An 18,229-nucleotide genomic window follows, 5' to 3' on the forward strand; every position below is an offset into this window, starting at 1 on the left:
GGGAGTCTAGAGAGCACAGAGCTGATAAGGCAGGGTGGAAATGTGTGAAAAAACATTTAATTCCTTGGTTCTGAAGAGGTATCACGAATTGAGAAGGTAGAGTGGTGATGCCTAACATACAGGCAGGGCCACAAAAGGCCAGGAGATCGACGGCTATAAATGTGTACTCATTCTTTCAATGAGTATTTCTTTAGCCCCGTCTACCTGTTATACACTGCATTAGGCACAATGGTGATACAAAGTGGATTTGGTGTTAATTTTTAAACTTTAGTATGCAGGAGAAAAATTTAGTGAACTTCTCAAAATACAGATTCCCAGGATTCCAGAGAATCCAATTTATTAGGTCTAAATGGAGACGGGGAGCTGCATTTTTAACAAGCATCTCGGGTAATTCTAATGCAGATAGTCCTGGGATCAGTTAAAAAACAAAACAAAACAAAACAAAACAAAACAAAACAAAACAAAACACCTATGAAACTAGCCTAAATGCTTGGGAGTCTGTTAATTGCCCAGGGAGGATTTATTTCTATGTTCAACTAGCTCATATGCACTTAGCTTACATTGAATACACCAGTTGTGGCCAGTCAGTGCTGGTTCATGAAAAATTATAGCTGAAACGACACACCGATAGCCTGGCACTCTATAAACAGTGCTAGGTCAGGAGATCGTACTTTGGACCTGGGAAGGGTGCCTACCCCAGAGCTTACACAGCAGAGAGGAATGAGCATTAGATGACTTGGGATGACTTCCTGCAATGGTAAGGCTGAGATCACAGGAAGAATTTCATTCTGTTTTGTCTCATGCCAAAGGCTCAATGACGTGGTCTGACTTCGTCAAGTATTTTCTCCGTTCTTTTTGGTTTGTGACATCCACCTTCTGTCATAGAACCAACATCTTACTGTGGTCCGTAGGAAGGCCCAGCAGTAATCTTAATGAGTTGGACAGTCTCTTGAATCTATGGTTATTTTAATCCATGCTCAGAACATGATGCATCTGTAGTTCATATTGCATGAACAACTGCCCAGTAGGGGGACACTGGTTATTTAGCTCTGTCTCATCTCCAATCACCAATGGTATCCGCCCAGAGTTCTAGACACTGGCTTGCTCTGGGGAAGTTTATGGGCTTTAGCAGAAATGTTGCCAATCTCTTTTTGGATAAGGGCTTGAAGTCAAACCAAACTTAATTGACCAATTCACTGAATCTGAAAATGAAGGCCTCCCTTTAAGAGTGGTTCTAAGTGTGATCTGGGGTCTCAGGGCAATCCATCGAGGCCATGAAATCTGCCCCGTCATTTCTGAAACTTTTTTTTCCCCCTGAAACTTTTGACGCTTATGTATCTCAATATTTTCTCATGACATGAACTGAGACCTTTTGTTTTGAATTCCTCCATTGGTGTACGGTCTCACACCAAGTCTCCTACACCACCTGGCTGGGTTTCCTACGACTCAATTCAATTCAGTCCTGACACCCACTACATGGAGTTAGTGGGGACCCCACAGATTAAAGGGCAGGGTCCCCAACAAGACTGCCTCTGCCTCACTTCTGACGCCAGTCTCAAGTGGACTGACACAGGCTTAACGAATGGATGGGTGAATGCGCTCAGAAAATACTTATGGATCAATGACCACCCTCTCCCGTCCACCATTCTGGGGGTTGGGGATTCAGTGGGGAACACCTCAACACGAGCCCTTCAGTCATGGAACTCGGAAGTTGATTTCCTTTTCCTACACTGACACGGCACTCTGCACTTTGCAGAGCTTCTCTCATATCGTCCGAGTTAGGCTTCTTTTATGTTGCCTGCCTGCACTACTCCTGGAACTAGAATCTTAAGATTCAGAGCAGGAGCCCTGGATAGAGCAGGGACCCTCAGGAGTGACCTGGGGCACAAATGTAGACATGCCAACACCCCAGAGCAGTGCAATGCTACCAAAGAAGCAGGATGTAGGCTGCTAGAATTCTATCATAACCTTTTTTGTGCCACGGATCCCGTTCCCAGTGTGGTGAGATCTGTACACCGCTCCCTGGAATCATGTTTTTAAATGCCATGTATGAGTTTAAAGCAAGCCAATGTGAGAGTGGAATGTGATTTTTAAAATACTGAAAGGTAATCAAATTTGATGATAGCAATATACGTGGCTCTTTCTTTACATGTGAGGTGACGAGGTAGTGGTGGTCTAATAGCTATCATTTTGAGGCCCTGATGAGCATCAATGCCACCCGGAATCTCTGCAGAAACTGGAATGTCATATTAAAATACCAGTGATTCTTTCGGTAGCAGACACAGGTACTGTTTTACTGCTGTGGTTTGTTGCTGACATACGTAATTGAGGGAATTGCTACATTACAGTCAGAGGTTAGTAAAAACAAAGATGGAGTCCCCCCCCCATTCAAGTTCATGCACTCCTGAATTCTGGTGTATTCTCACTTGTTTGAAGTGTAGCTATAGAAGAGCTTTTTGGGGAGGGGCTGGTCAGTTTGTCTATTAGAGTTTAAGGAACCACATGAAGGTCTGTTTACTAACCAACTGGTCTGCCACAGTAGTTAACTTCTTCAATGGATATGTATTATAGGTTTGTAACAAATGCTACAAAAATGTACTTATTATTATGAGTTAACTTGTACCCCCACGTACATACACATTTATACAAAAGCAAGGGATGAATATGTGTGTGCAGATTTTTCTGGAATAAATAAGCTAAGTTTCATATACACTCTTATTTATGGGAATGTGTAAATTATAAACAAACCAACCAACCCACCTGGCTAATGTCAGACCTGAGGATTCTTTTTAAATATCTAGTGTGAAGAATACTCATATATTGTTTTAATAGGGTCAGCACATTCCAGTTAAAACAAACAAAATAACCCCAGAAATAGAAGAATAAAAAGAATAGTAAAGAATAGTTTGGCTAAGGGCCTGGCTGCTACTTTCCTGAGTCTGCATTCATCTCTCCCTGTTATCAGTTAATCCCCATGGTGTGTTCCCCTGGGAGCTCTCAGAGGCTTCTTTTGGTCTGGGTCTTAACCTTTGCCAGGGTGGATGCTACAGGACTGCGAGCAGGGTAGGAGCAAGCCCCCACTCGTCTATGTGGCAGGGTCTCACCGGGGTCTCCCGCCATTTTGGGTCTGTTGGTGCTTTCTCCCATGTCAATTATAGAGGCAGAGAGATCAGGATCTACACTTCTTGGGAAGATTTCTCACTTAAAACCACCATGTCAAAGGTTGTATGATTTCTTTTCCATAGGCCTTGGCCTCCGAAGAGATGGTAGATAACGAGCTCTTCCCTAAAATAATACCTTCTCCAGTCTACGAAGGCCTCAAACCATTGAGTTGATAAGCTCGTCGATTAACCTGCTGGAGGCCTCTTATCATTTGGCAGGAGTGTATTGTAGCAGGTTAGTGAATGGGAGAAAACAAATCCATCAGAGCTTGCCTTAGGACATCTAGGGGAGGTAAATGAGGCCACACAAGGGGAAAACAGTTTGGGGTGCCCAGCAACACCTGGGTTACAGGCCGTTCACCGTGAGCGTTTGAAAAGCTCTCCCACATCTGTGTTTGGGATGCTTTATTTATTTATTTGTTTGTTTATTTATTGGCTAACTGCCTGGTGAAAGGAGATAATGGAAGAAGTCTCTGGTCTAAAGCCCGTGGAATATAGATTTCTAAAAATATGTTTTGTAAAAACACTTTCAAAAACCAAAAATGAAATTGAATAGCAGAGGAAAATCATGAAAAGTCAAAAAACAGAAGGCGACTGCTTAAAAATGATTTTGAGCAAGACTGCTTCCTGAGGGCATCCCATGGAGAACAAGTTTACTGTGGACTCTTAAGACCTTCAAAGTGTTGACGAGTTGGTTGTATGTTTGCAGAGGTGTACTCCCCGATAAAGGACGGGGACGGGGAGCGCCACACACACACCCCCTTCGGAACCACCAAGCAAAATCGTTCTTGAGACACAGGCTTGGTGTGGGGAGGCTCTCTTGTTATTTTTTAAATTTATTTTTTAATTTTTAAGATTTTATTTATTTATTTGAGAGAGAGTGAGCAAGAGAGTATAAGCAGGGGGAGTGGCAGAGGGAGAGGGAGAAGCAGGCTTCCCCGCGGAGCAGGGAGTCCGATGCCGGGCTCGATCCCAGGACCCTGGGATCATGACTCCAGCCGAAGGCAGACGCTTAACCGACTGAGCCACCCAGGCGCCCCGAGCTTTCTAGTTATTAAGCTACGTTCTGGAACAAATTAAATTGTGCATAAAGACACATTACGGGTAGAGCAGCTACCGAGCAGGGTCACTGAAGGGTGTAGTGCAAGAAGATGTAGGAAAGATCCGATGGCAAGGTCTCCTGCAGGATGTGCCTGCAGGACATGTTAAGATATTTATGGTGACTATTTTACTTATACTGCTTCGAGGACAATCACTTCTTGTTTGCTCCTGAATCCTTGGTTTTGTCTTAACTTTTATACAATTTTGTTATTGTAGGAAGACATGGAAACAAAAAACGGTCAGCAACTCCCGGGAAGGGGGTCCAGGCCATAGAACATTCTTTCCTACGAATGAAGGGTTGGACAAATGGACAAACATTTGCCAAACACCTGACCTTTAAGAGTCGCCTTCCTTTGCCCTATGGGCCTGGAGAGCTTAATGGCCATTGAGATTCGTTCGCTGGGGGAAGAAATGAGCATCAGCCTTTTAGTTTTTAGGTAAGTGATGCAAACTTCACTGGCACTGAAAACAGTTCTGGATATAAAATGTACTTTGTTTTCCAGGGTATTACAACTCTCTGGCAGTCAGAAGATTTCACAACGGGCCAGATATTTCTGTGTGTGTGAGTGAGTGTGTGAGTGTGTATGAGTGTGTGTGTGTGCGAGTGTGAGCGAGTGTGAGCGAGTGTGTGAGTGTGTGTGAGTGTGTGTGTGTGAGTGTGTGTGTGATTTCTTTGTTAGGTTTCCAAAGCCCTGGTTGTATTCCCAATTTTCCAGAAGACTGGTGTCAGGTCACCACCCCAGCGTGAACAGTTACCTCTAGAGAGCAGAGTTTTATCTGGCCTGGAAAACTTCCTGGTTGGTTTTCTAGATACGTGTTTATTTGCAGGTCAAAGACAAAACAGAAAACTCCAGAGTGGAAAATGCTACCTTTTAGTTCACACTCTTTTAATCCTTCCATCCCCATAAAATAAACTTTCTGAAGTGTAAGCAGTGGGAAATAATGTAAACTCTGCAGAAACGGAAAATAAATTAGTTTCTCTCAAACTCGGTGGAGGTCCTTTTTACTGGACACTGTCCTCGGTCGCACACAGAATTCAGTCTTGAACAAAGAATAAATCTTTGGCCTATTTCCCCATTTCTCCCACGTTGCGTAAGAGGCATATTTCAAGTTCACTTTCTTCGCCAGCAGCAGCAAAAAGGCAAGGAGCAGTCTGCTTCCCGAGCCTGGAAGACAAAAACACGTTTCCGGGGGTTGAAGAATAGCTTCTTACCCTGTGGTGTTAAACTGTTAATAGGGCTCTAAAAAGCCGGAGACTGAAAGAAAATTCAACAGCAGATAAGTGATTCTCTTCACAAGACGAGGCCGAGGCCGGGGTCCCTGTTTGGAATCTTTTTACTCGAGAGACGTGGAAAATCCGATGCTGCACCGCTCTGTGACCGAGTCTGCGTAGACACCGCAGGCAGCGATCAGAACCCCTGAGAAGATCAGGCAGAAATTCCAAAATTCTAAATTTGGGCTCTACAGTCTCTAAGATCCTGCTGAGTGAGAACGCTTGGGATTTCAGATTAGGAATCCTGCCGCCTCGGATTTCGGTTTCTCTTTTATGGTCGGCACAGAAAGCGAGGTCTGAAAAATGCATTTAGGGCGCGAATGGAAGGGAGGAGATCTGACCCTTCTTACTGATCTGAAAGGTTTGCTGTTTTCTCTCAAAGTCTCGGACGCCGCTGGAGCCCGCCATCTTTTCTGAAATAGAAGTGATCAAACTACATTTTAGAAAGAACAAACAAGGCAAACACCTCAGTTCCAGAAAATACGTGGTCACCACTGCAGAAGAAATGTAAAGGCAGGTACTGGGCCTTTAATCTGAATTTATGCATGCAAGAACTTATCTGTGGGGCCAGGAGTTCACACTTGGCTGGAATATAGCGAGTCGGTCTCCCACAGATGAGGGAGGGGTCTGGAGCCAGAAAGGATGCTTGCTTAGCTTCAGAAGAGAAGACAGGGATGAAGACAGGGGGCCAGGAACTCGGAATACTCCCCTAGCATCTGACTCAAGTCAGGGAAGTAAACAGAAAACAAGTACTGCAAGCATAATCATCATTAACAAAAAGGAAGTATTTTTGAGGTGAGGAAGGGAGGTTTGCCTGGTGTAGCCCCCGACCCCCCCACCCAGAGAGGTGGCCAGCCTCCTTCAGTCGCTCTGGTGCTGCTCCTCGACCTGAGGCTCAGTGACTCCTGCGGAGGAAGTGGGGTGGGGGTGGGGGGCTTCGTGGACTGGAAATAACCCAAGGAGGGCAAGTCTGGAAAGACCTTCCAAACTTGAGGTACATGGTAGAAGACCAGCTGATTAGCCACGTGACCTCAGGATCCAGTGGTTTTGTGTTTAAAGGGGCTTAGAGTAGGTGGTTCCATGTTTTAAGAAAAGGCAGAGTGTTGGCAGAAGTACAGAAAGTCTGAATATAGATTTTACGAATTGGAAATGCAATAGCTACGGTGAGAATTTAAAACGGAATCAGCTGTTCAGTGTTACCAGTTATTCAGAAAACCAAAACCAATTTCAGAATTTTATGAAGACAGAATATATGAAACATTCTATCTTGGTATGGGACTGATAAGTAATCAAAGAGTGCCCAGACAAGTTTCTTTTCTTCTTCTTTTTTTTGGGGGGGTGGGGGAGAAGTGAGCGAGCGAGCGAGAGAGAGACAGTGTATGAGCGGGAGCAGGGACAGAGGGAGGGAGAATCTTAATCAGGTTCCTTACGCAGGGCGAAGCCCAACTTGGGGCTCGATCTCAGGACCCTGAGATCATAACCTGAGCCGAAATCCAGTCGGATGCTAACTGACTGAGCCACTCAGGCGTCCCCAAAAAAGAGTTAATAAGAACTTCCCACCTATTAAGCTTCCAAATATTCCATTTTAGTTAGACAGACGTCAATGAGATGGTAAAGACAGGATGGCTGATCTAGTCACCAGCATCTTTTATTTAAGTGGCTTGGGCTTCCAACTCCAAAGATGATGGCTCAGGATGATGCACTCACTGACATTTTTCTTGGAGCACAATGGTGATCAACAGTTTTTGAGCGGTTCCTTAGAAAGATAGTTTCAATGAGCACTGAGTGTTATATGTAAGTGATGAATCACTGAATTCTATTCCAGAACCAATATTGCATTGTATGTTCACTAACTAAAATTTAAATTAAAAAAGAAAAAAAAAAGACCCAAAGCACAGAGCCCAGGTGCTCCCCTCGGGAGCCCCGAAACCTTGTGGTTTATAAACTGGGGATGACAAACCCTGCCCATAGAAGTGCTGGGCAGCAACCACACTCAGGATGAATTTATGATTATTAAATATCATCAAACATTTCTGCTCTAAAGGCAGTTGTTCAAGGAAGAAATGAGCTTCAAGAAAAACCTTTTTTGGTAAATAACTAACATCTAGAGCAGGACTAGAGTCAGTCTGATGCTGTACTCAGCCTAACTGCCCATGGGGATGAAGGGAGTATCTGAATTCTTTAGGAAATCTGCCAGACTTTATTGTGTCCACTTGAAACCTGCTGAGACTCAGAAGTATGATAAAGGTTCAGGATGAGATACCAAAAGGGGAGGGAAAAAATCCGAACGAAAGACTGAAGAGTAATGTGGCAGGGCCCGTTCCATTGGGACAAACAACTTATTCTAATTAGTTCTGTTTGGTGCTGTCCAAAAGAATGAATCAGGCCCTTTTTCTGACAATAGTGAAAGCACCACAGGGGAGCCCTGGAAAGGAGCAAGAACTCAAACTCTGGTGACTTCTTGGCGTCTCCTGTTCATATTAAGTCTCACTCGATTTCCTAGAGAGTGAGCTGAGCAGGAAAGGAGAGAAACAGACATCAGCGGAGTGCAGTCCCCACGTGGTAGATGTCTGCAGCACGTGCCACAAAGGACACTGCAGCCGAGTGCACGGAACCATCTGGAGTCTGACCACTATGGGACATTTCCTCTTCCGATGCCCAAATTTGTCTAAGTTGACTGTCATCCAAAGGTTCACATTTTTATATTTTGTACTTTTAATAGCCACAGACCTTTGGCTGTCAGTAGAGGTGGTCCCTGACTGCTGTATGCGTGAGGGCACAGGAAACAGACTGTTTTGTGGGGTCATTATATTGAGAAGTCCAGGGGGTGCCTGAGTGGCTCAGTCAGTTAATCTCTCAGGTCATGATCCTCGGGTCCTGGGATCGAGTCCCGCATCGGGCTCCTTGCTCAGTGGCGAGCCTGCTTCTCCCTCTGCCTGCCGCTCCCCCTGCTTGTGCTCGCTTGCTCTCTCTCTCATATAAATAAATCTTAAAAAAAAAAAAAAACCCAACAACAACAACAAAAAAAACCAGCAAAAAATACATTGAGGAGTTCCTGAGAAGGAATGTTTGCTTTGTATAGTGGTTTTCTCCTGCAACACCGGATCCATTTTCCAGTTGTGCATGCAAGAGTCAAGTGATGGGTTTTGAACAACTGCTCAGCAAGCCTAGAAACGGGATTGGGCAGTTCATGAAGGAGAAAGGAGCCTTGGATGAGTGAGTGGGAAGAGAAAACGACGTTCGATGAGAGAGTTCAGTGGGAGGTAGCCCTATTATACTTTGACGAAAAAGAGCTTGGACAAAGTCATAGCTTTTAACACCCAAATAAATATCTTTTGTTATAAAAAAAAACTCACCCAGTGATCCCAAAATTATAGGTCTGCTCAAATAACTGGTTACCATCTTCTAGAATGGGCCAAAGTTCACGTACTCTGTGACTGAGATGCAAAGGGCATCCTTTGGTTTGGGCATCAAGGATGGGGTGAGAGAGAGTAAGCACGGCCTGGTGGAGCCTCGGCATTTGTGTTTATTAGCTGTGTGACTTGAGCACGCTGCTGGCCTTCCTGGGCCAGAGTTTTCATGGCGCTGAAATAAAACTGCTCACCTCGCTGGGTTGATGCCAGCACGACGTGGGACAGGGATGGCAAAGCGACTCGTGCCAGCTACAGAAGGAGAGGCAGGGCCGAGCAGGGGAAAGAGCTCTACGGTCCTGTGGGTCAGGGTCACTCCTCAGCTACGCCCTCTCAGAGACCCCAGGGGAAGCACCTGCCTCCACGGGGTGCTGTGACCACCCATGCAAGGTGCTCAGCACAGGGCCTGGCACACCGAGGTAATCTCCACAGGCCAACATCCTGGCTTCCAACCCTTGCTCAACCTTTCAATAAAATCCGGAGGGAACACAAACCTAAGGATTTAAGTGCACGAGACAGGAAAGTGAAGGACGCGTCCCTCGGCATTACCTGAGTCTTAACTGCAATAATTAAGGTCTAAAATTGGGTTTTTATCACCTTCTTGGAGAACACATGAAAATGGACCACAAGGCTGGAAAAGCACTATCCACGAGAGATGAAGGATGATACACTCTTGTTCTGGGGAAAAGTGACCCATGGCGATATAGCATAATGGGTTCCTGATGTGAGAAGACCAAATGACACCATTATCAAGGCTCCTGTTTACAGGCTTCTTTGTTAGTCTCCCTGAGTTCATTTTGTGGAGTTTTCTTTTTCAGAACTGGCACAGATAGGAAGCATGGTTGTGGTTAAAGCTAAATATAGCCCATGCCCCTCAGTGACCAACACCAAACCCCACACACCACCAAAACCAAACAGTTCCACACCTGTGTTAATGTAATTTCACAGAGGTATGGTCCCTTACCTTTCTCATCATAGCCTAGGTCTTTTGCGCTTTAGTAACAAAGACTTACCAAAAAAAAAAAAAAAAAAGAGAAAGCCATCTCCCCATGTTGACTACTGGTCGTGAAACCCCCAAGAGTGAGGCTCCTGTCTGCCTGGCTCAGGGCCATCACTCAGGCAGCTGGAGAAAAGGCTCTTTAGGTCAAGTAAGTTCATCTGGCAGGTGTACTGGCAGAAGGGAGGCGTGCTGGGCTAAGGAACAGCAACAGGAGTGGGGAGACTGCACTGGGGTGTTTGGGAAAAGGAATGTGTTTTGAGAATATGGTGAGGACATGTTTGATATATGGGATGGAGAAAAGCCGCTTCAAGCCTTTACAACCGCTGATGGGGAGTTCTTCAGGCAGCACGATTAGGAGGTTGGTCATTTCTCTTCATGAACGGAAGCGAGGACAGTGGCCAGCAGGTGTGGCTGCAGTACTGAGGGGGAGACATGAGTAAGACCAGGGACCCCCACTGCGGGCTGCCTAAGGGAGCTCCAAGTTGAGCCCAGCCCCCCCTTAAACTGTGTGGACCCTGAGTGATCAAGGGGTCTCATTTCTGCTGCTCTGTCCTTCCTATGACTCACTGGGCACTCTGCGTTAGAGGACCTGTCCCGTCTCCATGTGTCTTTCCAGTGGTATCCATGTGTCTTTCCAGTGGTATAAGAGCCGAATGCATCTGTTCTGCCGCAGCTGAGTGTTACAGGTTAAACTGTCCCCAAATAGAGAGGCTGAAGTCCTGACCCCCAGGACCGAAGACAGCGACCTTATTTGGAAATAAGGTCTTTGTAGATGTCATCGAGTTAAGATGAGGTCAGTGAGGTGGGCCCTGACTCCATATGACTGATGTCCTTACAAGAAGAGATTGCCACGGGAAGACAGAGAGACACACGGGGGGGAGGCTGTGGCCGGGTAGGCAGAGACTGAAGTGATGCGGCTGCAGCTGAGGGACATCAAGGATTGTTGGGAGCTCCCAGAAGTGGGGAAGACACGAGGAGTCTCTGAGGGGGCATGACTTGGCCGACACCTTGACTCGGGATGTCTAGCCTTCAAAACTGCGGGACAAGACTTTTCTGTTGTTTTGAGCTGTCCTGTTGTGCGAAGCTGTTAGGGCAGCCCTAGGGAAGGGACGCACCCCAACTCCTCTGTCACGGGAGTCTGACTCTGTGCCGAGAGAGGGGCGGTAGGAAGCTAGAGTTATGCTTTTTAAAAGGACTGCAGACACAGCAGTCCCCCCGCATCTGCGGATTCGCTTTCCACGGTTTTAGTTATCCACAAGCGGTGTGGTCTGGAAGCAGATGATCCTCCTGACCTAGTGTCAAAAGGTCAACAGCAGCTTAAAGCTATGTCACGACGCCTCCGTCACCGCCTCACGTCACCGCATCATGTAGCCATAGTCATTTTATCGTCTCACGTCAGCACATGAAGACGGGCGGGTGCAGGACAATAAGGTGTTTTGAGAGACGGAGAGAAAAAGAGCACATTCGTATAACTTTGGTTATGGCATGTTACGATTATTCTCTTTTATCAGCAGTTATCGTTGTTAATCTTACTGTGCCCAATTTGTAAATGAAACTTGACCGCATGCGTGTGCGTACAGGCCAAGGCACGGTATACGCGGTGTTCAGTACTATCCACCGCGGGGTGGGGTGGGCTTGTGTGTCTCGTAGACGTGTGAACATAGAGGCACACTCTATTAGCTTTAATTCTGGAAATATTCTTCTTATGAGTTTAAGGGTTCTTTCTTTCTTTTAAGGATTTTATTTATTTATTTGAGAGAGAGAAAGCGAGAGACAGCATGAGCAGAGGGGGCGGGGCAGAGGGAGAGGGAGCCTGATGCTGCAGGGCTTGATCCCAGGACTCTGGGATGGTGACCTGAGCCCATGGCAGATGCTTAACCGACTGAGCCACCCAGGCGCCCCCACAGGGCTCCTTTTTTGTGGCAAGAGATGCCTTAAACAAATCTATACTCAGAGGGGACATGATTTGACTTACTGGACAGGAGCCCATCTAACTGTATATCTACGTCTAGGAGTGGCCCAAGCCACAGGCTCTTATTAGGTAGGAATTCATAGTAACCAAGTCAGGAAATTACTTATCAGACCATATTTTGTAGTACATATTAGAAAACCAAAACAAAATAAAACTAAAAAACATTTGGCTTGGGGGGGGGGAGGGAGGAAAAAAAACAGTAGAAATCACAAGTAGCCCACCTGAATTGGGTCCTGTGGAAGTTGGGTTCATTTAGAACAAGCCTTTAACTTGCTCTGTTTCTGTATCAAGATCTATATCATAGAAGCAGGGCCGGGTCGGCAGTCCCGGCATGGTGCTCATCTAGAGGAGAAAACAGAACATGAGCTATTAGCAGATGCTGCCAAGCAATCACTCCGAACATGGTACATCTAATGACCAGAATTATCTACATAATTCAATTCAGCCTCCCGTCACTTTAGGTCCCATGTACCTGTAGCTCTCTAAATTCACCATCTGCTATTTCAGTCTTTGTTTAGGAAATGAAATAGAAAAGGCAAATGTCAACTTCCTGAAAATGGAGACCACTTACCTCCCCCCATGACCCCACAGCACATTACAGCTCCGAGACTGATTTTCAAACCCTTTCTTTCTAGATGACAGTTTTAAAAAAGTTGAACCCCTTTGGTTGAAGGGGCCAGTGGGGGTGGGTGAAGTGAACAATAGCCTTTTCCTCACCCCCAAGACACGTTTTTGTAAAATCTACAACTCTCGGAGGACAGTTTGGAACCAGCTGCTCTGCCCGCCGTAAGAACAGTAACTGATGTTTGCTGACCGCTTACCATGCACCAGATGTGGTGCCACGTTTCCCTTTTTTGACCCTCCCAACAACCCTGTGAGGTGGGTACTTTTATTATCTCCATGCTATGAGGAAGGACACGGAGGTTTACGGAGGTTAAACCACTTGCCCAAGGTCACACAGGTAATAAGTAGCAAAATGGGAAATTGGACTCCAGGCCTATAACCTCAAATGACTCATTTAACCACCACCACGACCGCTGGGGCACTCTGTGGGTTATGGGTTTTACACGGATTATCTTAATTAAATCCCCCACCACCCTGAGAGGTGGGTACTAATTTCAGCCCCACTTTCTGGATAGCACAGAGCACATTCAGGCACAAAGGCATGTGCTCAAGGACATCCAGCAAGTCGGTGGGGGAGAACTGATTAAAACCAGGCCCCCACTCCTAGCTGCTTTGCTGCAGTGTGTCCAGTTTATCAAAGTGCGTCTCTGCCCACTTGCACCAGAAACCCTTGGTATCCTGGAGAAAACTGCGGATTCCCCCGGTGACACACACTAAAACACAGTCTAGGACCTAGACTGTGAGGCTCCTGGATGATCTACTCCTTATTGATTATTTTAGTATTTCCTACTATGCTTTAATATTGCACTTTGCACAAAAAGGATGCTCATAAAGCAATGTTGCATGCACTTGTTTGGAGGAAAGACACCTGGGACTGTGCTTAGCTTTGCTCTTCTTCGAGGATTAAGTGCCGCGCCTTGCAAAACTCCCGTCTGTCCTGGCCGGAGAACATCCTAGTGAGATGAGGCTGTGAAACAGCTAGCACTTACAGCTCCACGGTCCGCCCTTGTGTTCCCACCTGGCAACAGAGCTCAGCTCTCTCACTTGCTTCTGCACTGACTTGGCATTTCCCCCTCTGCCGTGCGCGCGCCCCCCCCCCCCCGCCCCCGCCCCCGCCCCCTGTCCACGATGCTCTTCTCGTACACGGGTCTGTGGACCAGGAGCATCGATGTCACTGGGAGCCTGTTTGAAATCTCAAATCTCAGAACCCGCCGCAGGCCTGCTGAATCAGAATCTGCAATTTTAGCAATTCCCACGTGATTCGTGTGCACGTGACTGCTTGATACGCGCCGCTTGGACAATGTGGCCGAGGAGGACTCCTTTCGCACTGGGAAGGGGGCTCCCCCGGTAGAGGCGGTGAGGAGGAAAGGGACCGGAAAGCCCGCTGCACCCCTGACAGCCGTAGGTGGGGGACATCCATGCACCCGTTGGCCTCACTAACCACCTGCTCCCCGAGAGTGTGGTTGAGGGAGCCACAGGGTACGCTCTCCCACTGTGAGGCGCAACTAGGTCCTGTCTTGCTAATTGCACAGGACTGTACTTTAGGTATATTATGGACTAAAAAGGCTTCTGAGGCCTGCCTGGAATATAGCTACCATTTGTAACATGTCTTGGAGAAAACATGCTCTGCGTTCCAAACAATTAACTGCAAATAAGGTTTCGGCACATAGCCTGCTTGTGCAGGGGGGTGGGGGGTATGACTTCCTGTTTTCAAACTTCACTTATGTGGATGGCTACTTATCCCTGTTAAGTTACTGTTCCTAGCAGAGCAGTGACATTTTTCTCTGGTTACTACAGTGGCTGCACATATCCGAGGGACCCCAGAAAGAAGCCCATGCTTACTCTTCTGGCCCTGGGACCCCAAACACAAAGGCCATTGGTGGCAACTGCTGCCATTTTTTTTTTTGCCAGTTGCCTGTGTATAACCCACAGCAGGTGCTTTATAGCAGTTTCCCTGCCTGACTACATTCTGACGTGGGCATTTGGCGATGCCTTCATAATGTGTCTGTATGTGTGTGTGGGGGGGAGGGCGTGGATTTGGGAAAAGGAACCAGCATCTTGTAGTTGAAGAAATGTCTGACCACATTCAGCCACAGCCATGCTGCCCCATCCCTTGAATCAGCTCTGGGGGTCGAAGGCACATTTAGTTGGAAGAACGTTACCCAGACTTTGCTGCTTTGGAGGCCGCCATGCTATGGGCCCCAGAGCCGACTTCGGTGGGAGGCAGGCCTGCCTCCACACCCGGTGAGAAGGCCCAGGAAGAACCCTGTGCATCTCGGCCCGTCCGACCAAAGCCACGGGGGCAGCTTCTACTGCAGAGAACACCACTCCCCTGCCTGCTTGTTTATGCTAGTTTTACCGACGTGAAAATTCAATGCTTCATCATTAACTTTTTTAGCTGAGGCAGGATAGAGGCTGACAAAGGGAGAGTGTGGTTCGTGTTGATCCAGGAGCTGGTCTACTGGCTGCAGCGGAACGGAGCATGCATCTTTTGGTCATTCCGATGCTTTCAGAGCAAAACTGGGAACTAAGAGGAGCCAAGATATTAAATGCCGGGAGGTGTGAAATGTGTTTCCTCTATTTTCAACCCATTTCTCTCAAATGGGGGAAAAGAAGTTCAATCAGAAGACTCATGTTCCCCTCCAGTTGTGCAATCGTCACTTCCAAGAGTCAGGACCGGCAACAGCAGACGGGAAAGCACACAGTCTGAAGAGCCAAGGGACTCCCTGCCCCATGGACAGAGAGCTAACCCCCAGTAAATCTCCTTCTAAAATAAAAGTTCTCCTGCTGAGCAGACACAATATGGAATTATGTTAGCAAGACCGAATACACTCACATCAAATTCTCTCCAGTAAAAAACTCTGTTATCAAGGGATTGTGGCCCCAGACAAGAGTCAGAACTGCACTATGGGGAAGAAAGACTTTGGACAGCCCTTGGGAGTTGACCTCTGGCCCCACGCCTGGGGTCAGAGGTGATCTGTGCTGACTTTATTTGCGTGTCCTCTAAGAAGGCCACCTGCTTAAAATAACGGGGGAGCCACTAAATTGTACTTATTTGTCACGCTGCATCAATGGATTCTTTCACAAAGGCTGAAAAACATGGGCTTTTGCCCTTCATGACCCCCATTTTAACTACAATGAATCTTCCAAATCTTTACTGATTTCGGGGTAAGCTTATTTTGGAGAAACGATGAGTTCTATGATATAAACATATATTAAACCTAGTTCAAGAGAAAATATTCATATACTTCAAAGTAGTCATTGTAAGTAAAAGAATATTCTCAGCATGAGTAGAAAAATTACTAAAACTTCTCTTTCTTAAAGTGATGGAGTCATAATTTCTACTTAACCAACATATCGTTGTAGTTTTGTTGTGTTTGTGTAATTTTTTGACTTCTCCTTAAATCTACTACTTTTCATACTGAATAAATCATCCAGTTTTATTTTGGTTCAGAGACAAGTATTTTTATGCACAACTATTTTATTCTTGCAGCTCATGATCCAAGGTGGACTCCCTTCTGCACACTTCTCCCCTCCCTCCAAGAGATGGTAGTGCACAGTTGATATATATCATCTTGTTTCAAAAATGTAAGAATTGAAAAAGACTGCAATGGTTAACTCCATTATGATATAACTTAAATAAAAAGATTCTTATGAAATAATAACTCAAAAATGTAAATTCCTTATTAAGCCAAAGTATTTTCTGAGTTGTAACTATAGTGTCCATTGTTTCTCAACCTTTTGGCTAAGATCAAGCTTAAATACAGTGCCTAGCAATATTAGGCCTCAGAAAAATACTTTTTAAAATAGATGAGTAAAAATGGAGGATAATTAGGAAATTAGGATAATTAGTGAATTAGGAAACAAACAAAAAGATACTTTCTTCCCGCCTGTCCTCTCCCTGCTGAAGCCCGGGGGACCAGGGCGAGATGCGGGGACCATGTTCCGACACAAGCTGATGGCCCTCGACTACCACAACCTGGCTGGCTTCAACTGCAAAGATGAAACAGAATTTAGAAACTTTATTGTTTGGCTTGAGGACCAGACAATCAGACACTACAAGACTGAAGACAGAGGTAATTTAAGAAACATCCACAGCAGTGACTGGCCCAAGTTCTTTGAAAAGTACCAAAGATGTTAACTGTCCTTTCAAGATTCAAGATTGACAAGAAGCAATTGACTGGCTTCTTGGTTTAGCTGTTAGACTTGAATATGGAGATAATGCTGAAAAATACAAGGACTTGGTAGCTGGTAATACAAAAAATGCTGACCATGCAGCTAAAAATGCAGAGCCGTTGATCGACTTGGATGTAAATAATCCTGATTTTAAGGCTGGTGTAATGGCTTTGGCTAACCTTCTTCAGATTCAGCGTCATGATGATTACCTGGTAATGCTTAAGGCAATTCGCATTTTGGTCCAGGAGCGCCTGACCCAGGATGCAGTTGCTAAAGCAAATCAAATGAAAGAGGGCTTGCCTGTTGCTTTAGACAAACATATTCTTGGTTTAGACACAGGAGATGCAGTTCTTAATGAAGCTGCTCAAATTCTGCGATTGCTGCATATAGAAGAGCTCAGAGAGCCACAGACAAAAATTCATGAAGCCATAGTAGCTGTTCAGGCAATTATTGCTGATCCAAAGACAGACCACAGACTGGGGAAAGTTGGAAGATGAACATTTTAGGATTTCAGGTTCTCATCTACTTAATACAACTGGGAACCATGTACACTCTGGCATGTGTTTGGAAATCAAATGTCACATTTTCAAGGGAAGAATCCTAGAAAATTGACTATGTTCTCGGGATTTACCATCATTGCTTTTTCTTTAATAAAGTTCAGGAAAGTGGAAGAAAAAAAAAAGAAAACTTTCTTGAGGATGGGGCTTTTTCTTTGTTTCTTCCCTTCCCCTTTGAATGTGAAATAAGCTACTCTAAGATGATGTGTAAGGAAAAATGGCCAAGCGTCGATGTCCAATGACTGAAAGAGAAGGATATGAAAAATCATTCTAATAAAAACAGATATTGCTGCTACCACTGGAATTTCCATTTGCCTGACTTAGTGGAGAGGGATGTTCTGGGATTTTTTTCCTGGGCAGTTAGGGAACATTCACCTGCACAGCTTGTGACCACATTCCAAAGGTGATCTCTGGTTAGTGGCTAGCAATACTCTTGAGAGCATGGGGGTGTGTCCTGTTGGAGTGTACTTATCTTTCCTGGTGGCCGATGAGGTCCTGTTCCTGTGTGAAGGGACGCAGTGATGTTTCATTCAACTCAGCAACCTTTGTTGAGGGCTCACTATGGGGACATGAAGGTGACCAGGACCTGGTCCCCGCTTTCAGATGGACAGACCAATAAAGCAGACCACTGGACTATTTGGACCAAGTCACCTTACTTTTTAGTTAAAAAAATTTTTTTTATACAAAAAGAATTTATGTACTAAATTCTTAACTTATGACTTTCTAAGATCTAAGTCATGTTCGATTATTATAAACATTACCATATTGTGCTCACATATCGTGCCAGTATTACATAGCTGAGATTATTCTGATTTATGTCAATGGCCTTGAATGAAAGAATGAGCAAGCACAGTTATTCTTCTCATCTTCTGTGAGGGATGATTATCATTTTCTTCTAGTGGTAGGAAGATAGTCCCTAACTAACTTTTCTTGCCATTTTAAAAAATCTACTTAA

General features: G+C 45.5%; 1 protein-coding gene and 1 pseudogene across 2 annotated transcripts in view; one reads left to right on the forward strand and one right to left on the reverse strand.

Moving 5' to 3' along the window:
• Positions 1-5,060: 5,060 nt before the first annotated feature.
• The window catches only part of MTHFD1L (methylenetetrahydrofolate dehydrogenase (NADP+ dependent) 1 like), a 185,675-nt gene continuing 172,506 nt past the window's right edge, over positions 5,061-18,229 (reverse strand). Inside the window, exons 27-28 of one of the 2 annotated variants that reach the window (XM_027602569.2) lie at positions 12,139-12,259; positions 5,061-5,948 (exon numbers count right to left, since the gene is read on the reverse strand). In XM_027602569.2, the coding sequence (XP_027458370.2) occupies positions 12,170-12,259 (90 nt within the window). In that variant the 3' untranslated portion in view covers positions 5,061-5,948; positions 12,139-12,169. The remainder of the gene's footprint in view (positions 5,949-12,138; positions 12,260-18,229) is intronic. The other variant, XM_027602570.2, reaches the window with a different exon arrangement.
• LOC113927031 lies at positions 14,857-17,856 on the forward strand (annotated as a pseudogene).

This window comes from Zalophus californianus, chromosome 7, assembly GCF_009762305.2.
Source record: "Zalophus californianus isolate mZalCal1 chromosome 7, mZalCal1.pri.v2, whole genome shotgun sequence".
In the NCBI taxonomy this organism is placed as follows: domain Eukaryota; kingdom Metazoa; phylum Chordata; class Mammalia; order Carnivora; family Otariidae; genus Zalophus; species Zalophus californianus.